This window comes from Emydura macquarii, unplaced genomic scaffold (genome assembly GCF_026122565.2).
Source record: "Emydura macquarii macquarii isolate MOO-44397 ecotype Brisbane River unplaced genomic scaffold, CSIRO-AGI_Emac_v2 contig_306, whole genome shotgun sequence".
In the NCBI taxonomy this organism is placed as follows: Eukaryota; Metazoa; Chordata; order Testudines; family Chelidae; genus Emydura; species Emydura macquarii.
In genome coordinates, this window is record NW_027130443.1 from 11404561 (window position 1) to 11428298 (window position 23738).

At 60.4% G+C, this 23738-nt stretch overlaps 1 protein-coding gene across 4 annotated transcripts in view; it reads left to right on the forward strand.

Moving 5' to 3' along the window:
* Positions 1 to 18693, forward strand: part of MIDN (midnolin) — a 31366-nt gene extending 12673 nt beyond the window's left edge. For 3 of the 4 annotated variants that reach the window (XM_067559238.1, XM_067559248.1, XM_067559258.1), the window contains exons 5-8: positions 4557 to 4949; positions 5886 to 6018; positions 6512 to 6805; positions 15440 to 18693. In XM_067559238.1, coding sequence (XP_067415339.1) covers positions 4557 to 4949; positions 5886 to 6018; positions 6512 to 6805; positions 15440 to 15702 — 1083 coding nt within the window. In that variant the 3' untranslated portion in view covers positions 15703 to 18693. Of the gene's footprint in view, positions 1 to 4556; positions 4950 to 5885; positions 6019 to 6511; positions 6806 to 8032; positions 9681 to 15439 lie in introns of those variants that run through there. The other variant, XM_067559267.1, reaches the window with a different exon arrangement.
* The last annotated feature ends 5045 nt before the right edge of the window (positions 18694 to 23738 follow it).

Consider the following 23738-nt stretch of genomic DNA (forward strand, 5'->3'; position numbering starts at 1 on the left):
GCCCCCCTTCCATTCTCTGGGGGTGCATGACTGCCCCCCGTTTGTCTCGCTGAAGGCGGGGGGATCTGTCTGCAGCTCCAGCACTCCCCCTCCCCCAGCTCTCAGCACAGCACCGCCCGGCCTCTGGGAGCTAAGCGTTTGGTCATGACTTCTCCCTCCCCGGGGACCCTCCTCGCCCAAGAAGTGGAGGGGCAGATCCTGGCTGGCGCGGCTTGGAAAGCCGGCCTTCCCTTTGCATTAGGGAGGAGTGGGGTGCACCGGCGAGCGATCCCCACTGGCAGGGGGATGTTCCTGGAGCTAAACATCTGCCCCAGCCTGGCCTCCTCCCCGCCCCACTGCCAGAGGAGCCCGTAGGGGAGTGAGGGGAAGGGTTCGAGGGTGGCTGGGATCCCCCGCTGCTGAGAGCTGGGACGAGGCGGAGGGGCGGCTGGAGGGTAACTCCCCAGGGCGGCCTGGCGAGGGTTAAAGCAAGCCTGCGAGGCGGCTGGAATGCCAAGTAGCAGCAGTAGGGCAGGGATCTGGGGGGGGGACACCATGGGACTGAGCCCGGGACTGAGCCGGCCCCTGGAGCTCGGCCCTTTAATTCCCCCCCCACATCCCTTTCCCCAGAGCAGATGGTGGGTGATTTACGGCAGGCACCTCCTGGAATGAGCAATGAGCTTCAGGGTGGGGATTTCTGGCCTTGTTTAGCACTTGGTGGGGATGGGGGGGGGGGGAGAGCAGCTGTTGGGGGGGGGGGGGGTCTTCCAGCAGGCTGTGGTCCCCCCCCCCCCCCCAATCCCTCCCTATGATTTGGACATCCGGCGCTTCTAATGGGAGTTCCCTGCTCTGCTTTCCAGTGAGCAGTTCGGGTACCCCCTTGCCCCCCCCCCTGTCCCAGCTGCCCCAGCTCCTGCCACTCTTGGGGGAGAGGGGGATGACTCCTCTCCCCCCCCCCCCGGCCCTCCCCCCCCCCACACCTACGGTGAGGCGCTCTGCCTTGCGATGGCCTTCCCTGCCCTGTGCTCTCGCTGCCTGAGGCATGCAGCGGAGGGGCCCCCCCCTCGCCTGCCCCCTCACTGTTCTCTAGTCCCCTTCCTGAGGCGCTGCCGGGAGCTCCCCAGCCTACCTGGCCTCCCGCACACCTGGCTGGGGCCTTGCTCTGTGTGACTTGGCGGCTCAGCTCCCATGCCCAGGGGAAAGCTCCTAGGTCAGGGCTCTCCCCCCCCCTTTGCTTCTGGCCCCAGGCAGCTGAGCTGTGGGTGTCGGAGGAGCTGGAGGCCGGTGTGGCGCGGAGCCGTGGGCCCTTCTGACTGTCTCTCAGCCCACCTCCCTGCCCCTCGGCGTGGTTTTCCTGCCTGTCTGAGGTGGGGCCCACGCTCCCTTGGCAGCGGGGCCGCTGGTAGCTGCCTCGGGGCCGTGGTAACCTGCGTGCGGGGCCTGCCCGGGTAGGGCTGGGGGTGTGATTCTCGACCCGCCTCCTCACACAGCGTGTGATACAGAGTTTGGGGGGGAGGGGGGGAGAATCCCTTATAAGGCCTCGTGGGTCGCCTTCAGTGCCTGACACATAGCCCTGGTGGTCTTGGCTGTAGAAAGGTCAGGGGCGCGTGTGGGGGGAGCTGCGATGGGGTGACTAACGGCTTGTAGGTGACGGCTGCTCGACGGGGAGCACTTGTGAGCCAGCCAGGGCCCGGGATTCAGCAAGAACCCTGTTGGCAGGGTGACTTCACCCCTTCTAAGGCCCCTGCACTGGCCCCCTGGGGGCTCTCTCCGCTAAACGGGCCATAAACCCACCGGCGGCTTGGGATGGCTCGGACCCATGGAATCTGATGAGAGACGGCAGCGATTCCCGCTGTGCCCTCCCCACCACGAGTGGTCTTAGGATCCAGCAGATTCACTTTTCTTTCTCTCTCTCTTCTCCCCCCCCCCCCCCCCCCACTCCCCAAGTGCTGACATCTTTCCCTCATCCCCAGCTCATGCCCTGCCAGCCCCTCTCCCACGGGGCCGAATCCGGCATCAGGACGGGAAAACACATCCGGGTTGTGCAAACCAGCGTGGGAAATGGGGGCAGCCCCCCCCCCCACCTGTGTGACCTTATTGAGGCTGTGTGGGGTGGGCAGCGGCTCCATACCTAGAGAGCTTGGCTTTCCCCACTCCCTCTGCTTGGCTCCGGCCCTGCCCCTGCCCCCTGCAGAATGAGGAGAGCTGAGCTGGTGGGAGATGGCTCCGCATTAGATGTGCCGCATAGTTCCTGAGCCTGAAATCCATGCGGGGTTTTCCCCTTGGCCTCCTTCTTCTTGGTTAAAGGTCCCTGTGGAAATCTCCAGCTGTGGGGGAATTTCCCTCTTCCCAGCATCCCTCTCTGCCCCCTGTGGGTGAATGGGGAAAGGGATGGTCTGAAATCCCAGACAGCTTCTCCAGGAGTCTTGCGAATAGTTCAGTGGGTTCTTCTTTGCAATTTTTCCATGGCTTCTGCCCCCTGGGCTGAGTTGCCGCGCAGGGAACTGGCTCAGATGCAGCCTGGGGGACCCAAAGATCTCATTAAAAAACTGCCACGGAATTTTTTCAGGGGTCCGTATCTGAGGCCCCGGGGTTGATACTTTCCCTGGGTCCTTGCGGCTCGCATGAGAACGGCCGTGCTGGGTCGGACCAATGGTCCATCTAGCCCAGTCTCCTATCTTCCGACCGTGACCAGTGCAGGGGAGCTTGGTTGGAGGTGGGGATGCTCCTCTGGAGGAAAGTCCAGGCTTAGGTGTCGCAAGTTAAAGCCTCCGCAGGGTGGGCGAGCCAAACCTTGAAGGGTCAAACGCGTTGTCCGGCTTTGTTTGGCGGGTGTGTGAGATGGGCTGCCGGGATTCTGGGCCTACCCAGTTACGGAACAGGGAAAGGAGCCAGCTGAGAACTGGCCCCAAGTCCCAGCGGGCTGAGCCCCGGGCAGCGCTTTCTGGCGGGAGCCCTGAACCTACCGGCTGAGTTGTTCGTATTACAGCATCGGGCAGAGCTGCTATTGACCTAGATGGGGAAGAAGCCCCCAGTCCCCGTCTCTTATGGGGCACGGAGCTGGGAAAAGGGGGGGGGTTAGTCCCTAACGAGGGCTGTGAACCTCTTGGAAAGGCGGGAGTTGGGACTCTTCTTGGCACCGTACGCGTCTGCTGCGTCTCCGTCCCCTGCCGCTGTGTCAGGTGCAGCAAAGGCTAGACTAGCCGGGGAGGAGAAGTCTCTCTCTCTCTCTCTCTCTCTCTCTCTCTTTCAGGCTATAGGGAAATGCAAATGAAGAGGGGTGCGTGCCTGTACCTGTGTGTGTCACTGGGGTGGGGGTGGGCAGGGAGCGTCCGCAGTAACAACCGTGGAGAGTGTCGCAGGGTGGATTCCAGCCCCAGCCGCTGGACCTTGTCCTGCTTGGTCCCATCCACCCCGCCCTGCTCTGGTTAATCTCCCTCTGGGCGCTGTGGGGAGCGGCTGTGTGAGCGGGTTTATCTCTGGGGCGGGCTGGGGACCCTCCCCTGTTTTTGCAAAAGCAGTTTGTCAGCTGCTCGCCCTGCCACCGCGGGTCACACGGGGACGAGAGATGGTGGGTGAGTCCCGTGCGCCCTGAGCTTTAACCCGCCAGGGGCCCCTCCTGTTCCCTCCACCCCCAGCCCTCCCTCCCCGCCAGCGTCCTGGGGTTCCAGGGAATCCGGAGCTTGCCGCTAGGAAGGGACTCCCAAGGAGGGAGGGGTCCCTCTTCTAAAAGACTCCCCCAACTGCCCCCCCTTTGTTGTTCCCATCAGAAACAAGGTCCAACTTCTCAATTCTAGCCCCGATCCTCCCCTCCCCCCAGAAAGCTGCCCCCGCCCTGCTGGGCTCTGTGGGATGGCAGCGGGCTCCATCACCCCGCTGCGCTGCACGGGGTGCTGCCTTTCTGCGCGCAGGCTGGGAGGAGCGTGAGAGGGAGAGCGGGTGTGGGGAGGGGGGAAATGTTACAGGCTGGGGGAATGGGGCGGGGGTGGCTTCTGGGCAAAGTTCCTACCCCAGAAGCACCCATCCCCTGTTGCCTGCCAGCCCCCCACCCCTAAACGACCGAAGGTCACAGCAGCCTTTCAGTTCCTGCAGCCCCCCCAGCGCCGTGACCTCTCTGCTTGGGGTAACCGTGTCTAAGCCCCTCCTGGACCACGGGGGCTTTGAGTGGAGACCAGTCGGCCAATATTGGGAGATGCCTCCATATTGCCACGCTGGGGGCAGCTCACCAAGAGTCCAAGGGTGCCCCTTCTGCAACTCCCGTTCCCTCCTCCTCGGATCGGGGGGGGGGGCACAGCTGGGCGATGGGGAGCAGGCAGCACCATTTGGCAAAGTCAAGCCAGCCCCGAGCTGCCCCTTCCCCCCCCCTTCCCCCCCCCGACACATCTCGGAACTGGTGGCACCTGGGACCATTCTGCCCCTGGCATTTCGGTTGGGACGGAGCATATTCAGCAGCCGTGTCTGGTAGCATCCCCTTGGCAGTGGACCGGACTCTGCTGGTGCCCCCACCTGGCCCCACTGCTGCTGCAGCTTCTGCACCGTGGTCGAGCTTGTGCCTCTAACTCCTCTCCTCTGCCCAGGTCAATGACTTCCTGTCGGGAAGGTCCCCTCTGACGCTGGCGCTGCGGGTCGGGGACCACATGATGTTCGTGCAACTCCAGCTGGCGGCCCAGCAGAGCGGAGGGCAGCTCCAGCATCGGCACGTCATTGCCAGCCGGGGGGAGCCCGGGGCAGCGGCCGGACCCACCCCCCAATGCAGGACGCTGCACGGAGGGACCAGCTCCAACTTCGCCCGCGTCCCCGTGGTGCCCGCCTGCCAGCAGAGCCCCGCCCCCAGCCCCGCCCCCTCGGCACAGGCCACACCCATGTACTGTAACGCTGCCCACCCTGCCCCCCTCACAGCCGGGATGTTCCGGTCGCACGGGGCCAGCACGCAAACGGTTAACAGCAGCGTCGTCTCCTCCTGCTCAGAGGTGAGTGTCTCGGGTGGGTAGAGAAGGGTGGGGGGGGGGGCGTGGCCGGACTCCTGGGTTCCATTCCCGGCTCTGGAAGATGGCTGTTCTCTCGCGCTTAGAACAGAGCCGTGTCTAGTTCCGCTCCTCCATTGACAGGCCACTTCCCCCACTCCCTGCCTCAGTTTCCGCCGTCTATAAAATGAGGGGCTGCGCCGCTTCCCGGGTGGTGGTGTGAGGCCTTGTTAAAGGTTCCCAAGTGCGGTGGGATCCTGAGGCAAACGGTGCCGGGGAAGGGCATCGGAATAGTCCTTTCTATTGCCAAGTGTAAGGCAAAGGTCTTCTTGGCAGGGGAGATGTTTCCCTTCCGGGAGAGCCGCTCTCCAGTCCGGTCTGCCTGTTGCCTCTCACGCTTTGACCTGCAAAATGCTTCTAATGCAAGGAAAACCCCAGCCTGTCATGGGAGGAGATGTGCACCAATCCTCAGGCCTCAAAAGAGACTCCTTGCTTATACAACTAATCCCAATCCTTGGCTGGTATCTTTCATTGCCAAGCCCTTTCCGAAGGCAGGGAGCCTTATTACCCTATGAGCGTGTGGCCTAGTGGCTAGCGCACACGACTGGCCAGCAGCAGACCTGGGGTAATGACGCTGCCCTCCTTTGTAAAGTGCTTTGAGATCCGTGGGTGAAAAGTGTGGTGGAGAGCGAGGGAGGATGATGGTGACGGGCTCGCCCTGCGTGGGTGCATGCACTGCCTTGTACCAAAGGGTTGAGGGGAACCTCACACCTTGTGCTGGCTGAGGAAATAAGATTGTAATCCCGGGAAACTTTGTGGGACTCTTCCCCACCCACCCTTCAAGCTAGGCTGGGGCTGCAGGTTAGCGGGAGCCTTCTGGCCCATGGATGTCTGTCTGCGTCTCAAGGTTAAGAAGCGTCTTTCTTTCCTGCCATTTGCCAGGTGGACTGTAGCGCCCGGAATAACAATTCCGCCGGCAGCAGCCCAGCCCCGACGAGCCGATCCCGCAAACCCGGTGCTGTCATAGAGAGCTTCGTGAACCACGCTCCTGGGGTCTTCTCAGGGACCTTCTCCGGTACGTGAGAGTCCAAGTGGGCCCGGCTGTCCTCTCGCCCCCCCCGGTGCGATGCCATCGGCGTGCACCGGTGCGCGCGGCTGGGGAGTCAGAGAGTGTCTCTTCTCGCGCTGCGGATGCAGAACCACGGAGAGGGGAGAACCAGGGCTGGACCAGGGCCCGGGTTGGTTGGCGTGGTAACTAGGAGCTGTTGCCAAGTGAGGGCAACTTTTGGTGGCCAATGAGAGCCAAGTATGACGGGTTCCTTCCCGCTGCCTGGGGCGAGGCTGCCACCCCTCCTGGGGGATTCAGTGCATCGGCCCCCTGGACCCAGCGCCCTGCTTTGTGTTCTGGGGCCGTGGGTGGGTCGCAAAGACAGCTTGTGGGGAGCCCCTAATAAGGGATGACGAAGCATGCCAAGGGTCCGGCTCAGCTACTGCCCCCTACAGGCAGTGTGACCTGACGGAGCCCCCCTGACGCTCTGCCCTCCCCTCCCCCCCCTTCTCCCCTGCAGGCACTTTGCACCCCAACTGCCAGGACAGCAGCGGGCGGCCCCGGCGTGACATCGGCACCATTCTCCAGATCCTCAATGACCTCCTGAGCGCCACGCGGCACTACCAGGGCATGCCTCAGTCCCTGACGCAGCTGCGGTGCCAGACGCAGTGCGCCCCCTCCTCGCCCCCGCCCTCCCCGGACCCCGCCAGCAAAACTACCTCAGAAAAGCTGACAGCAGCAACCGCCGTGGCCTCGCAGCCCCTGCACTCCGTGGTCCAGTGCCAGAGCCAAATCAGAATGTGCAAGCCCAGCGGTGAGTCTTTGCCCCCCTTCCTTCCCCCCCCCAAGTGGCCCAGCGGCCCCCTGGTCTGTCACAGGCCTCGTTCTGTGGCTGTGTTTGCCGGTCCCCGTTGGCAGAGCTGTGGCTTTGCCGCGGGCCCTGCCCCAGGCCTCGTTGTTAAGGATGCTGTGAAATGCACGTGGCAACCAGGCGGGCGGCCATGGATCCCATGTGGACCGGGCCTGCCACGCGTCTGAGGCCGAGCGCGCTGGCTGGGTCCTGGCAGCCCCCTGATTTTTGTGGTGGTTTGGGATGGAGACCCAGCCTCGTGAGAGTCAAAGACGGCTGGCCACCATCAGAGGCAGGGCAGGAAGGTTGTGCTGCTGATCGTCTTAGCTGGGACAGGCCACCTGGAGATCGAGGGAAAGGACAAGGGGCTTGTGCATCTCTTTCCCCAGCCCCGGGGTCTGGGTCGGCCGCGAGGCCCCAGCTGATGACCGAGAGGAAGCCGAGGGGTGATGGGCTGGGAAGGAAGGATACTGGGTATCTAGCTGGGATTTGCTCGCTCGCTCTGATCCGCTTCCTCTGCGTATCCGGTTCCGTCTGGCTCTTTGTTCTGTAACCGTCCTGGTGGTGCTTCCAGCCAGCTGGCAGCAAGGGGAAGGAGGGGGGGGGAGGAAGAACCGCGTGTTTAGTTCCAGGTTCCTGAGTATCATGATTAGGAGGTTTACCCCCCTTCACTAAAAGAAGCCAGAGATATTGAGCCTGGTTCTGGCTGAAACCCCCCCACTTCCAGCCAAGGGTTAACTCCCCTTCTAGCACAGCCTGTGTTCAGAATTGCTGCTGTAAATCCAGCCTGTTTGTTTGGGTTTTTTTTAATTTTGAATGAATGGCCCTTTGCCATCTTGTTCCAGCACAGCCAGCCGATCGGTTAGGGGGGCTCAAACTGCCCAGCACTGGCGTGTCTCTGCGCCCTCTTTCCAGCAAGCTGCAAACCTCAAGCCTCTTTGCCCAGGACCACCCTGTCTGTAACGCCTGCAGCAGGCTAACGAGCACAGTAACGAATCCAAGGGAGGGTGTTGATTGACGCGTGTGAATGCGGGTACTCTGTGTACATAGCCTGCCTGGCACAATGGGAGTTCAGGGCCTATGGAAAGGTGAGGTCCCTGCCTGGCTGATTTTACAGTGCGAGTCAGGGCTTTGCTCACGGAGTGCTATTCTCTGCTGGTTACACTGCTGTGCCTATGCCTTCTGGTCTAGGCATTGATTTGGAGCGATGCACCATTGGAGGATTCCCTTATCAACGCTTTCCCCATCAGATGGGCAGTCTGGGCGTTGTACATCTAATGTGCCCATGTCTCGCCTTTTTAAACAAACAAACAAACCACTCTTCAGCCGCACTTTGCATCTCATCGGTGCAGATCTCTGCTCAGTTAAGGCGCTCAGTGACTCTCTCGGGTATTTGCAGCCTATTGCCTGTTTCTTAGCTGCCTGTTTCCCTTTCCCCTCCAGCCCTGGCAGGGGGTGTGTGTGGACTGAGTTAATGTGGAAAACCACATGGCTTGCGTTAACCCATTCCCGGGGCAGGTGCTGGAATAGACTGATTACTCAAACTGTGTTCTAAAAGCTGCCAAATTATGTCATTTGGAAGAAGAGACTGTCAATTTCACTTCCTGTTTGGTGAATAGGATTCTGGGGGAGGGAGGAACCAGTCCAGGCATTAAAAATAAAGTAAAATAAAACCCAAGAACTAAAATCAAAAGCCAAGATTTTCACTAGTGAATTTTGGGAGCCCAGCATGTGATACTGTAAAGGGTTCTGATCTCCAAAAAATACTTAGCAACCACCCTCTGGAAGTCAGGCCCCTCTTTTATAATTATGCTACCGAGCACTTTTCACCCATAGATCTCAGAGCGCTTTACGAAGGACATGAGTTTCATTATCCCCATTTTACAGATGGGGAAACTGAGGCACAGAACCTTGCCCAAGGTCACCCAGCAGAGCAGTGGCAGAGCCGGGAATAGACCCCAGGTCTCCTCAGTCCCACTCTTATGACTTAGCCCCTAGGTGGCTTCAGTCCGAAGGAAGGGGGGGAACCCTAATAATCCCTAGTTACTTGTGAGAATCTTGGCTAAGGATTGTGTAAACCCTTCAGGGCAGGGGTCACATGCACACACCGTGCACGTGCGTGTGCAGCACCCGTCATGGGGGGGTCGTGAGTCTAATCGTCAGCTGGGATGTAAATAAGCTGACGTTCATAGCTGTGACCTTGAGGCTTGGTGGCACGGTTCTGGAGGAGGGGGTGAGCGTGCGTCCCGTGGTGGGTCTCGGCCGCACTCTAGCACAGTTTGTGCCGTTCTGGACCGTTCCACCGATGGGGGGCATTGAATTTCTTTGGGAAACTTTGTTGCCCCACTTATTCGGGTGCTTAAAGTGGGGACCCGAGTGCTCGAGGAGATCCGGCTCGGGCTGTGTGCGCCGGCTGAGCCCTTCTCAGAATTCTGTGGCCGTGTTTTACGTTGCCGGGGTTTTACACCGTGTTCTGTGCCGGCGTAGGGACCCCATTAGAACAGGTTCTCCACAGCCTGTACACCGGTGGGTAACTCCTGAAATTGGGGTGACTCTGCCCCCCACCCCCACCCCACACACACACACCCCAGCAATTCCTGGTGCCGAAGGATTTTATCCCTTCCTCTGCCGTCTCCTCCCCCTTCTTTGTTCCCTCCTCTCTCCTTTCTGTCCCCTGCTGCTCTGGCCTCTGTTCTGGCTAGAAGGCAGCCACACACCCCCACCCTTCTCCACTTGCCGTCTAAATCCAGGGCCAGACAAAGGGCCCCATTCAGAGCCAGGGAGACTGGCTGGGGAGGGGGGGGGAAGAAAGCACTTGGCCTCTGCTTTGGCTTTTTTGGCCTGGCGCTGAGGAAGCTGGAGGCTGGGGACATGTTGCAGAAATAGAAGTGGGGGGGGGGGGTTCGTGTGTGGGGTCAGCACAAAACAATTCTGCTTTCTCTTCCTGGCAGACTGGAAAATATCCTTCCCCCTCCCCCCTGGCCCTAGGCCCTTTCCCAGCGGGGGGCAGAGCCCCCTGTCCAGGTGCCAAACTTTGGGGTGCTCCTAGGTGGACAGCGGTCTGCCTGGAGAGGACTTTGCAATTTGCCACCCTCACTTCCCCGGGGGGGGCCTGCCCCTGCTTACGCAGGGTCCTAGGAGAAGTCAGACGTGTGCCCCCAGCCCCAGCCGGCAGCTGCAGGGCCCATGAGCCACTGCAGAGGGGGCACAGACCCCACTAGGGTTCCCCACAGCAACCAGCTGCTGTCACGGTCCGCCCAGGTCCCTGAGTGCAGGACTCGGTGGGAGGCAGTGGAGTCTAGCGGTTAGAACACAGAGCTGGGAGTCAGGACTCCTGGCTTCCATTCCCAGCAGCGTAGCCCATTTGGCTTACCTTCAGTGAGTGACTGCCCCTCCCCCCAGCCCCCGTGCCTCGGTTTCCCCCAATGTGGGGATGTTTTCCTCACATCACACGCGGGTGGGGCGGCTCCTGCAGCTAAGCCCACACGCTGCCAGCCAAGTGCTGTGAGGTCCTTCCGAGGGCAGAGCGCTGGTAAGAAGCCATGCGGGCTGCTGGTGAAGTAGGGCCCTGCTCCCCGCCCGCCCGCCCGCTGTTCCCATGGCAGGGCTTGGCTGGGGTATGCGTGTAGGAGGCTTCCACTTATCTGCAGGGAGCAGCCTCTTTATTCACCTTGAGCTTTGGGCCTTGCGCCGCCTCCTCCCGCCCCATCCCCGGAAAGTTAATTTCTTTCCTTCCCGCCCCCTCCCTGTTCTTCCTTTCATGACGCTGGAGCCGCCGAGCAGGGCTTAGCAGGATCCTTGCGCCCGGCGACGTCACGGGCGTGTGAGACGGGCAGCTGCCGTCCTAGGGAAGTGTCTCGTGGCAGGGGAGAGAGAAACGAGACGTGGCAACCGACCAGCCGCCCCGATGCCGGCTGCCGCTCGCGCTGGGACGGGGTCAGGGAGGGACTTGGGGTCTCTCTGCTTGTGGGGCTGATTTGGGGGGGGGGTTTGTCCTCAGTTGATCTCCCTCCTCCTCTCTCTCTCCATTCTCTTTTCCTTTCCCCTCCATCCTGTGCTTACCAAGGTCACTGCCGCAGGCAAACCCTGGCCCCGGCTCCAGCCTGATCGCCCCCTTCCTACGTCGTCGTCGTCCCCGTCGTCGTCCCCCCCCCCCCCCCGCACTGGTGAGCCCCCCTCCTCCGCTCCCCCTCGCCTAGGCTGACCAGACAGCAAATGTGAATAATCGGGGGGGGGGGGGGGAGAGAAGAGGTGCCTGCATATCAAAGCCCTGAATATCAGGGCCACCCTATAAAACTGGGACATCTGATCCCCCGGCCTCTCCACCGAGTGCTCCCCCCACACCCCGGCATGTCGTATGGTTCTTTCACGCCCCCCTCGCGGGGCTCCAGCGCGGCCGGGGGGGGGGCGGGGATGCTGCATTCCATCCACCCCACCTTCCCCGCGCTGTTTGTTCAGTTGGCTGTGGCACAGGGTGGTGGGCGCTACAGAAAGGAAACGGAGGGGGAGGGGAAGGGGGGGGGGGAAGAAACGCAACAACAAAGGCCTGCTCAGGCGGCTGGCAATGTGCTGAGCCCTGCAGCAAGCTGACTCTGGCTCTTCTCCCCCCGGTCCCGGGTTTGGGGGGTCAGGGAGCGCGATCCCGTCATGTGCCTTTGAATGGTTTGCTTTAAAACAGCGTTAAACACTTGGCTTCCAGCCTCGGCCGCCCGCTCCCCCAAGCCGTAGCTCTGTCCTGCTTAAACTCAGGGGGAGGACCCAAATTCCCCCCCTTCAATTCACCCTCTTGGAAGCTGTTGCCTCTGTGACCCCTTTGACTCCTTTGCAAAGCCCCCTGCCAGGACAGAGCAGGGCATGGCTGGGTCTCAGCTGGTGGGGGGGGGCGGGAGCTGTTAGAAGAGGGCTCTCTCCTCTTCCCAGCACCCAGTAGGGGTTTGAAACTGGGGCAGCTGGGGGTGCTGGGTGCAGGAGGAGAAGGGGCTGCCATGGGGTGTGTGTCTCTTCCCCCCCCGCTCGGCTGGTTGGGTACGTCTTGACCCGTTTGCTCAGGCATGGCCTTCGTACACCTGCGCTGCGCGAAGCAGGAAGGCCGCGGGGTCTCCTGGCCGCCCCGAGGTTCCTTCTCTGCAGCGATTTGCGTAGAGACAAGAACTGAAACTTGGAGTCGCTCGTGTTTCCGAAGGCCCAGGCGGTGGGGGAAGCACGTGGTGCTGTGGCGATCAAATGTGATTTTTTTTTTTTTTCCTGCACCCACCCACCGGGTCTTCGCCTCTCGGGCAATGCAAACAACTCGCTGGGGCCCAGCCTCGAGTGCGAAAAAGCCCAGGGAGCCCCCGCACGAGGCCCCATGGGATGGGAACCAGCCCAGGGGCAGCCATCTTGAAACATGGCTCCCCTGCCCTCCGAGCCGGGCACACGCCCAGGCCGCTTTTTGCGCTGGCCTCTTGCTGGTGAGAAGATACAACGGGCCGGCTTCTTTTTCGCCCCCACGCTCCCTGCAAATCCCTTCTGCCCTGGGCTAGAGCCGGGCTCTCACGTTTGCAGCTAGCAGGGGCTGGAGTGGGGGCCCACGCCTCTGTCTCTCCCCAAGCAACCCCCCCCCCATCCCCAGCCCTGGTGACCCCTGGACGCGCACCCAGCTGGCCTGAGCTCCCGGGAACAGTAGTGCCCCTGTGTGAGAACGGATCTGGCCCAGACTGGCTCTCGCGTGGCCGGCTGCAGGGGAAGTAGCGCGGGGAGCTCTCCCGGGGGGAGGGCAGGCACACAAACCAACACTGTTGCTTGTGTTTAGTCGGCCGCCGCGCTGGCTCGCACACCAGACAAACAGAGCTAGTATCTCTGCAGGGATTTCCCCCCCTCCCTCCCTTTCCCCCTGGAGGGGATCCTAAATATTTAAGGCTCGCTAACAGGGCTTTGCTCTCCGCACGGCACATGCCTTTCCGCCCACTGGTGCAGCCACGGACAGCAGGGGGGCCTCAGGCATCAATGGCATTTGGAGAGGGTCTCAGCGGGCGGGGGGAGCTATGGGGATCTCTGGTGGGAGGGCTGCCGCCACTTTCAGGAGGGGTGGGGGGGCAGCTTAGCTGTCATGGCAAGAGAGAGGATTCAGTTTGGCTTTAGCTGAGGGGAGCTGATTTTGGACCCCCTTCCCCATCTGCCATGCGACTCTCAAGCCTGGCTATTTCCCTGTGCTCCCTGGTCTTGGCTGGGCTGGGGTCGGGACCCTGCAGCAGGGAACAGCTGTGGGGCCAAGTGGGACGGATCCCAGCTGGGGTCCCCGCTCCCCCATTTGTCGGGGCCGGTGTGCGCTTTGGGCCCGGGTGAGGCAACTGTCGGCTGTACTTGGCGCGGGTCTGGGAGAGCCTTTATGGTGTCTTGGTAATGGCGTCACAGCTGAGGGAAACTGAGGCACGGAGACCCAGGAGAATTGATTTCCTTCTCTCCCCCCCCCCCCTCCCCCGGCTTTGACCATCCTTCTCTGCTCACAGCCGGCGCGGTCCAGATCCCGGCTCGGGGCCTCGTTGGTTCTATTTCTCGGGACTGCAGCCTGGCAGAATCTCATCTCTGTCCTTCGCCACCCCGCACTTGGTGCCGCCTGCTCCCTCCCCTCCCCTCCCCGGCGCTGTGTGGAGAGAGAGCCGCTTTCACAGCCAAGTTTATTATTGAGTGGGATCCTTTTTTCCTCTTTCTCCAGCGCTGAAGCCCATATCTATAAATGTGCAATTGTTCATCCTCCCACTGGCTGCTAAACCAAGCGGGGCATTTGCTCCCTCGCTCGCTCGCTGGCGCGCGCTCCTGACAGAGAGGAGTGGGTGGGAAGCAGCCAGTTGCTGCCGTTCCGCTCAGTAAGGGGGAGCCCCCCCCTCCCCTTAAAGTGCCCAACAAACCTACCTCCGCCAATGGCACCGTCTCTCCCTTTGCAGGCCACAAGTGCATCATCCCTGCCCGCTCCTTCCACCCTGCCTCTTCCTCCCCCAGAAACAGCTGGGTTCCCTGCCCTCCGGGTTGCACAACCCGGCCGCTGGGCTCATCCAGCGTGGGCAGGCTGTCTTCAGGTGGGATCCGGCCTGGGCGGGTCTTAATAGCCACCTCCCGGCCCTGCTTCTGCTGTGGACAGGCTGTGGGTCCAGGCTTCCCCATTGCCGTGCGATCTCCTGGCTGACCATCTCTTGGAGGCCCAGGCAGCAGCATTTTGGGGGGCACCGTTTCTCTGTCCAAGGCACCGCCGTGTAAAGGGGCCTTTGGCGGCTGGTCTCCTGTCTCCGGTGTGCTGGGAAGGCTGGGGACATGGCTCATGGTGTCCAGATCTCTCGGTCAACAGGCCTGAAGGGGCGATTTGGAGTGGTACAGCCAGAACTGGGGATCAAACCGGGTGCGCTTTGCGAGGGTCACTGGGAACAGTGGGAGGGTTGGGAACTGGAAGGGCCTGTACGAAATGGCCTCCTTTCCCACCCTCAGCCCCCCAAACACCATGCTCTGTTGAGCCTTGAGTATTGGAAGGAAGAAGGTGGGGGTGTTGGGGGGGGGGGAGTTGCATTTCCTCTCCCAACCCCCTGCTGTTTCCATGGCAATGAAACCAGACCGAAACTGCTAGAGAATTGGGGAGATCGTGTTGACTTGGGGGCACGTCTGGGAACGAAGTACGGGAGCAGGGTCCCTGCTGAGGGCGGGACAGGGGTGTTCTCGGGGCACGGTCCCCGGCTACGTGGCAGTCTCTGACCACTGCGCCCTGCCCCCTGGTCCTGCCCCCTGTCCTGCTTGTCCCTTCGCTTTGGGATTCTGCTGGCATGAAAGGTGCCAGAGTTCGAGTTTCCTTTATTACAGCCTGAGGCGGGGGGTGGGATCCAGGGAGTAGAATACGGGGGCTGGTGGGGAGGAGTGGTCAGGAATCCTGGGTTCTATTCCCAGCTCTGGGAGAGGAGTGGCGTCTAGTGGTTGGAGCAAGGAGCTGCGACCCAGGACTAGTCCCAGTCCTGCCACTGACCTACTGGGTGATCTTGTGACGCTTAGAAAGGCCTGTTGGATCGAAAAGAGCAACGTCGTTCCCAACAGCGCGTCTTGTAGTGCTGTGCCCGGTCTCGTATTGAAATCTTGCCCTCTCCGTGCCTCAGTTTCCCCATCTGCGAAGAGGGGATAATCCTCGCCTACTGGTTCTTGCAGCGCGGAGAGATCCTTTGCTGAAAGGTGCCCTCGCGCCGGGGGAGCGTGGTTGTAACCATGTGGCTTTCAACAAAGGCTGGGATGTGAGAGCTCTGCCACTTGGGCGAGTCTCCTTGGCTGGTATTTTCAAAGGGGCGTAAGGGTAGTAGTCACCCAGCTGCCTTTGAATGCATCCCTTTATGCAGCTGAGGCGCTGATGCGCACGCAAGCCCCCAAATCCCATCGGCTTGGGTTTTCCTCTTCCTCCCTTCCGCGTCTGTAAAATGGGCATAACGGTCTATTTTGAGTTAGCAAGAGAGAGGCCCTGCCCCAACGGCTTTGCAATGTGCCCCCTGGGCTAGGTGCCCTCCAGGAGCACCCGGGCATTGCTGTACCAGAAGCAGGAGCCCGCAGGCGAGCCAATAAAACTAACACCCGGATGACTCTCTTTGGTTCCAGGTGACCGTCTGCGGCAGACCGAGAACCGTGCCACCCGCTGCAAGGTGGAGCGCCTGCAGCTGCTGATGCAGCAGAAAAGGCTGCGTCGGAAGGCGCGGCGGGACGCCCGGGCCCCGTACCACTGGCTGCCAAACCGCAAGTCCACCCGGACCAACAGCAACAGCAGCGTGTCTAGCGAAGGCAGCTTGGACCTAGACTTCGAGGATTCGGTCTGGAAGCCTGAAGTCAAGGCGGACATGAAATCGGAATTTGTCGTAGCATAGACCCCATGCGGATACTAACGAACAGGGCCCGTGGTGGGGCGCGGCCCGCCGGGGAGAGCCAGGACTCTCGTCTTCTCAGTCCCATCGCTCGGATCTCCTCTGTGTTCGCCGGATGCCTTGGGTGGAACTGGGCGACGTCTGCTGGAGAAGCGTGGAGGGGTTGCCCCATTTTTAATTTTGTTCCCGGTCTATTTTTCAGAGGGGAGGGGCGGGGTGGGGGAGGGAGCTCTCCAGGACACGCCAGGTGGGGAGACCAGCGCCGGAGTTTCAAGCTGGCGAACTGGATTTTGTTTTGTTCCTGTTGAACAATAAATGGACTCTGACAGGCCTGCCTTACACCGCCACCGAACCAATAAAGCCGACGTGCGAGAAACGAAACGGGGCCCGGCTGGCGAATGGGCCAGGCTCTGGACTTCCTGCTTGTGCAGAGCGGAGGGGGGCGGGGAATTGTGGTTTATCAAAGCTGCTCATTTCGCTGTGAAAGCCCCAGGCATGCGCAGTACGGGCAGGGGCTCCCTGTGGGCTCGGAGCTATATCTGTTTTTGGCTGGGGGGGGGAGAGAGTGCTCTGCAAACTCGGGCCATGTTGGATCCCAGAATTGGGGGCTGTTGTTTTTTGTTTTTTTTTTTCGTTTCCCCCCCCCCCTTTCCCTTTTATATGTAGCATTGCTCAGCTGATTTCTTTTGTAATTTAATTTTTTTTTAAAAAAAGAAATCCAACCCCACCCCCCACCCCCAGTTAGGTTGCAGAACCACATGCACTTTACAGGTCTGAGTTGTGAAGTAGTGCCGGGGGCAGTTCTCCCCACCCCCAAGTAACAGCTGTGTGCTGGCTTTTGGAGATCTTTGTTACAGACCCTCAGAGGAGATGCTGTGGCTATCCTCCAGGTGTGTTTATTTCCCCCCCTCTCACCCCTCCCCCTTGCATTGTAAATTACAATGCAATGGCTCTATCATTTTGTATTGTGTGTGTGTGTGTGTGTGTGTGTGTGTGTGTGTGTGTGTGTGTGTGTGTGTGTGTACACTTAATCTGACTGGCTGCAGCAGCGAAGGTGGGTTGTTTTTCTGTTTTCTATGGAAGAGGGAGGGAAAATAAACAGATTTCCCCTCTGCTGTAGAGACCAATTTTTTAATTTCAGAATTCTTTTTCCACCCAGCTGTTGGTTGTGTTTTTTAACTTAAAGGAAAATTTAAAAAAAATAAATAAATAAAATAAACCCAGTACTTGGTAATGGCTGTCTGCGAGCCCGTGGGCTAATATTTATAGACATAAATAATTTGACTGAGCCAGTACTGACCTAGTCTTGCATAGATCGTAGAAATCCTTTTTCTTGTCCGGTTTTTTCCCCCTCCTTCCGCTGTCAGGAGATCTGTGCAAATAGAAAACCCATGTGACGTGTTTTTTGTCTGTAAAAGTCTTTTTTGTGTGTTTTGGGGGAGGGGTGGGAAAGGAGGGGGTGGGGTGTGGGAAGATCAAAGTTTTCAATCTTTTTTTTTTTTTTTAATTTGGGCAGTATGGATGCAAATAAACTTTAAAATAACGTGAATGAGTGGGGGTGGAGGGGGGAATCAGGAAAGAAAATAGCAGCCTCAGTGGATTTTTTCTGGGTTTTTCCCCCTTTTTTTTGTAGCATTAACTCAAACTTGGGGAGAGACAGGAGCCCTTGAACCACGGTTAGTGGAAGAGTGTGTGTGTGTGTGTGTGGGGGGGTGAGAAATAACCTGCTTTGTCCCCCTCCAGAGGGATGCTAGTTGGGATGCTATCCCGAGAACAAAGGGCACTGCTGGTGAATGGGTTAATTCAGGCCGGAGGGGGCTGAATTGAGGTGGTGCTGTTAATTTCCAACCCCCCTCCTTACCCACCCCCACCGTATCTCCCTCTCCAAGTTGAAAGGCAGGAGGGAGGGGCTCCACAGATGCCTTTGGTCCTGCTCTGGGCCAGGCGTTGGGCTGGGGTTAGAAATGCGAGGGCCGAGGTTTCTACTGCTGTATTCCTGCCCCGCTGCAGCTGCCTGTCCCACCCAACCCAGAGGAAAGACTTGAAGCAACTTTGCCACTAGTATGTCCTGTTAGCTGGGTCCCGCCTGTGGCCCTCTTTCCCACCCCCCTGTTTCTTTAGCGGGGGGTGCGCTGAGGCCCCGTGGGTGGGTTTCTCAGAGGAGCAAGTCTGTCTGAGGGGTGCAGGGAGGGTGGTGCTGCTGTTCTGGACCCATAGCACCAATGCTCTTGAATGCAGCTGGTGCAGGATTCTGGGGCTGTTTGGTTTTTAAACGCCTTGGTGGGTGTTTGTTGGTTTTGGTTTCTTTTTTAATCCTCCCCGAATGTATTGATACTGCGGCAGCGTTTCTCTCCCCCGCCCCTGGAAAAAAAACATCAGCCCCCTTCATCCCCCACCACTGTAGCAAGGATCCCCCAGCTGTCCTCGATCTTTCTGTTGTGTATTTAAAACAGAGAAACAAACCAGTTCTCCCAGTAATGTCCATTCCTCCAGCCTCATGGGACCATTATTCTAGCGCCTCTGTGCTAGCTGATTGGCTTGGGCGCTGGGATCCCACCTCCTCTGGTCACATGGTGCCATTACACATCCTGTTTTCCCCAGCTGTGAACTTCCTTTGTATGTGTCGCTGTAGTTCTTTGTATTTTATTTTAAAACAACCACAAACATTTTGGTTTTTTTTTTTTCTTTTAAATTTTGGGTTCAATATTTAAATGTACTGTTTTGTACGGTGTGGGCGTCTGTGCACGCCTGACCTGGTCCCCTTTTCGTCCTGGTTTTTAAAAGAAAATCTATATATAATGGGAAAAGGAAAATACGATGGGGGGGGGGGGAAAAAGCATTAACCTCCTCCAGTGTGTGCGTGCGTGTACGCGTGTGTGCGCGTGTGTGGGGGGAGGGTATTCATGTTATATCACCTCATTTAAGTTACCTGTATTAAACAAAATTAAAAAAAAAATAATGGTTTAAAAAATAATAAATACAGAATGAACCAAATGTGCTTCCATCAGGCCCACAAGCCTCTGTTATTGGGGATTGGAAATGCAGCGTTAGCCTGGGACCTCAGCACCCGCAGGAGCTACCGTTTTTGGTTCTGCAGAGAGCAAAATTGCCGCTCTGAAGCGGCTGGGCGTGGTGCAGGTGGAAAGCCTTTTTATTTCCCAGGTGGCCGGTGGGGGCGGCCCGGATTCTGTCACTGCTGCCAGCAGGGCAGAGTGGGCATGCGACACTTCTCTGCTGCGCCTTTGCCCTAAAGCACGTGTCCCTGCGAACCGGCCCGGAGGCGCGTCACGCTGGCCAGGCGCTGGCGGGAATGGCTTTGCGGAAGCAACCACTGCAAAAGCCATGCAGACGGAGGGAGCGGGGCTAGGGCGTGGAATGGGGCGTGGGCGAGCGGTGCCATATGCGTGTGCAAGTTGTGCCTCGGACAAGAGCACTTGCCTGCCTCCCCGCAGGATGGTGGGAGGCGAAAATCCCTGGGGCCGGGCACCTGCTGGCAATGGGTGCCCATGGGGCCGGGGCAGGGTGAAGCGGAGCTAAGACTGTAAAAACTTGCTGCCCTCGCGCCTGGGGAGATCCTTTTGAGGGGGGCAGGAGCTGGGTTAGCTTTAAGAGGCGGCCTCCGTGTTTTTTGTGTGTCGACGTGGCCGTGTTAGAAGTGTTGCTTCCGCAGTGGAGACTGACCATGTCCACACACGGGTGTAAGGGAGGGCGCTATCCCTTATCCTCCCCCATCGCCTCAGTCACCCCCTCTCTTTGGGGAGGAGGGAGACCTGAACTCAGTACCAGGGGGAAGGGAGGGGTCATCCAGCCTTGTTTTAACTCCCCCGCCTCACCCCTTGGAGAAATGGGGGAGGGGGAGATTTGAGGTCACTTCTCCCCCTGCTGATAAATCGTCCCTCCCCACTGTTGGATGGGAATTAAGCTGTCAGCGGGGTTGTGTCCACCCCCCACTTCTGCAGGCCTGCTGTCCCTTCCCGGCCTGCGCCCTCTCCTGTGTCCTGGCGTGCGCCCTGTCCTGTGCGCCTGAATCAGTTTGAGTCTCTCTCCATTTTGCATGCGACTCCACTGAGCTAAACAAACTAACTCAGCAGGGGAAGAGGCCCTGTCCCTCCCACGGGGTCCGACTCTGGAGCTCACTGGACTTCCTCAAGGTTAGCAGAGAGGATCCAATCCTAGCCCAGTGGGAGGGCAGCTGGGACCAACTGTCCCTGGGTAACTCGGCGGGGGCGCCAGGGGGATGTTGGAGGCAGGGCCCCCCAACCTAGCAGCCAGCTGCTCGGCTGCATGCGGGTGAAACTGGTGGCGTCTCTGCACGTGACGCGTGGTCACAGTGACTCAGCTGCTTCAGGCCAATGTCACCAGTTCTTGCTGGAGTTAATGTGGTACCAGCCGCTGGAAGGGCCCGCGTGAGGCCCGCTGGTCCGCCTGTGCTGCTCACCGGCCTCTGTGCGTGTCTGACTCTGTTAGACCCCGGCTCCAGGGTCTGACCCTGCAGCGCACCCTGGAGCCACCAGCATTTAGCGCTGCAGGCCCCTGGGCTACAGAACGGAGCCGGCAATACGAGAAGGGGGGCATCCAGGTCTGGCGGGGGTTGTACCTGCTAGGATGCTCTGCAGGGCTTTGTCCTCTTCTAAGATCCAAATGCGGGGGAGCATCCCCAGGGTACCTCCCACACCCCCGCTTCGGTGACTGTTTCCTGCGAAGTAGCCTGGCGGTGGGGGCTAGAGTTCACCCTGGGCGGGGTGCGAAGTGGTCCCGCTGCAGGGAATGTCACGGTGATGGGCAGAGCCCAGGGTAACCCATGGCTTCTGCCTCGCTCGGCTGAGCGCGCTCTGGCTTGGGCCGCCCTGCCACCCCCCCGGCTCCTGGGGCTGGGACAGGACTCGGGGCAGCTGCCAGTGCCAGGTCAGCTGCCAGGAGGGGCACGTCCTGCCCTGCTAGCGGAGACGGACGGGCCCCTTTGCACCAGAGCCCAGGCCAACCAGCAAACAGGCGTGGGGCGTGGTGGGGCAGCCGGGTGGGTGCCCATGGGGCCGGGACGCGTCTCTGCAATTAACGGGCGAAGAGCTGACTAGCAGCTCCGGGTGCCTGGGGAGGCGAAGGGCAAACAACGTGATTGCTCTGGCTGGGGTGCACAAGGGCTGCGTTGTGCTGGGGGACGAGGCATCTCTGGAAACAGCCGGTCCAATCCTCCCTGCCCTGGGAGCCGGCAGTTCCAGCTGAGGACGTGGCCTAGTGCGTCTTTCCCCTTCAACCCCCCCTGCCCGCCACACACACGCTACACGTTTTGCTGCCTTCGGTTCCCAGCGCAGCCCCTGCACGAGGCTCGGTTCCTCCCTGGCCCTGAGAGAAGCGAGTGAGGAAACCTTGTGTAAGAGGCCCCCACGCACGTCAGTGTGCCTGGGTCAGGGTTTTCCCCCGTTCCCTCCCGGTGCAGCCAGCGCCAGCCCTGCTGCTGGCTTGACCAGGCTGGGTGCTTGCACGCGAAGGCATGCTGTGCGTCACAGCCGGGCGAGCCGGGGGGGGGCATTGAGGGCTGGATTAAAGCGCCGAGTGTCTGAAAAAAACCGGGGCCGTGATTTCCCTCACCAGTGCCCCTGCTAAAGAGCTAGTCCAGCCGCCGAGGTCGCCAGGGCCACGGGACTGGGCCCCCAGCGACAGCGCTGGCAGCGGCTGGAGGGGGAGGAGGCGTGTATGGCAGAGCAGGTGCCTCGGCCGCTTCCCGGCTGCCCTTCGAAGCGACAGCCCGGCCAGGGCTGCAGCTAGGGAAGTGGCCCGTGGGCTGGTTGAGCCGTGAGCACGGTGCAAGTTTCGCTGTGTGAGATCAGCAGAGCCGTGGGGCGAGGGAAACCCTGGCACCAGCTTGCTGAGAAACTGTCATGACACCGGCCCCCCCCCCCCGACGTTTCTTACCGTCACTCTGCTGCAACCGCCCCGCTAAGGCGTTGCCTGAACCGCTGGCCTGGGTCATGCATGAGGAAGAGAAACTTGACACAGTTTCCTCGCCCTGGGGTGATCTGAACGAGGGGCCCGGCTCACCCCTGCTTGCACGGTCCTCTGCAGGGCCCCCCAGCTCTCCTCAGGTCAGGCCTACGGTCACACTGAGGACCGGAGCCATGCTCTACAAGCTGCCCTGCCCGGGGAGTGTCCGTCAGGGTGCAGCTGGCTAGTTTCCATCTCTCTCGACCGTGATCTGGGTGATGAGTATCACGGGTGCAGAGCGAGGCCCCCGGCGGAGATCGAGGCTCTGCAGGGCTAGGTGCAGCACGCACACAGGGCCGAGGGCCAGGCCCTCCCCTGCCCCAAAGAGCTCACCCCACCGGCCCCGTGGCCAAAGGGAGCCACTGGCCCAAACTCAGGCGGCAGGTCAGCGCCGCAGCCTGGAGTACAAGCCGGGAAGCCAGAAGTCCCGGCCCAGGACTGTGACCACTGGGCCTCCCTGCTACTGCCCCGTGAGCCCAGGGGGTCAGCAGAGCAGAGCGTCAGTGCACGGGCTGGGCAGCGGCTGGGGACAGGAGCTGAGCTGGCGTCTGCCATGCTGAGCCGTGGCCAGCGCAAGGCCTCACAGCCTGTGTGAGCCCTGGTTACACAGCGGGAGGCACCGAGGGGGTGTAAATCCAGCTGGGACAGAGCCTAGGTTTCCTGCCTCCCAGCCCAGCTCCCCATCCCTGCCCACCGGGAACCATCCTGCCTCTGGATGACTAAGAAACTGGGGAAACCAGTTCCTGCCCTGCTCTCCGGATGACCTCCCCCCGCAGGGCTGGGCGCCGGCCTGCCACCTCCGTAACACACACACTGCTAGCAGGGACAGGGTGTGCGGGCATTGGAGACTTTCTGGTTCCACCAGCTGGGTCTAATGCCGTCTCACACCCCCGTTGTCTGGCTGGCTTTGGCGTGGGCCTGATCACCCTGAGCTGGGGGAAAGGGCGTCTCTGAGATCCCAGCGGCAGGTCAGATCTCAGAGGCCAGGAACTTTTACCTTCTGCCTTTGCCAGCAGCAAGAGGCAGGCGGGTTTGTGGCGCTGAGAGTCCCATAGGGCAGCGCAAGGGACAAGGTGGCCAGATGCCTGGGTTCTATTCCTGCTGGTTTGCTGTGTGACCTCAATTTCCCCACTCTGTGCCTCAGTTTCCCAAGCTGTGAGCTGGCCTTCAGCGGAGGAAGCTGCTGGAATGTTAGCGCCACAGGCCCAAGCCCTGAGCACGTTCCCTGGCAAAGTTCGGCCCCCCCAACAAAGCCCTGGCTTTGGATTTACACCCCCTGGGTTTATTTTCTTATCCCCTCCTCCCTCCACCCCCAGGGCTGACCCTGGCTCCCCTGACTCACAGCCCTGCACCAGCGAGGTGAGTGGAAAGCTGGGGTTCAACAGGCTGGAAGGAGGAAACTGCAATCGAGGAGTAAGTCGGGTGTCATGCATCCTCTGCACACGCCTGGCCCAGGGTCTGTGTTCCTGGTAGAGGGCAGGAAGCCGGGGGAAGGTGAGAGCTGACAGGCACCCAGTCACCGCCGCTCGCCTCCATCGGCTCCGTGCGCGTGTGCGCGGAGAGCCAGCGGCGCCAGCACGTTCACCGCGGTCAGGCTTAGGGCAGGGCCCCGGTGGCGCCAGGGAGGCAGCAGTGCGGGAGAAGAGCTGTGACTGGCCCAGGGGCCCCTGGTAAATCAGTGGCAGAGCCGGGCCTAATGCCCAGGCCTCATGGGGGGGCCAGGCCGGGGCCCTCGTGCAGCCTTGCCGAGGGAAGGATTCGGCCCCGAGAAGCAGGCTGGGCTACCGGTGGCTTCCTAGGGCATCTCTGAGCTACGTGACCACCAGCCCCGGGTCCAGGGATGTGGTCACGGCCCAGCAGGGCAGGGAGAAACAGCCACATGTTCTGGTGCAGCTGCGGGGGGGGGGTAAGAACCTCCCCAGAGGAGGCACCGTTTGCTAATTGGGCTCCCCTGTTAACCACCCACGCCCGCCGGAAAGGCTCCAGCAGGGCTATGGGAGGTGTGGCACCGCACACACACACACACACACACACACACACACGCACAGGTGCATGGG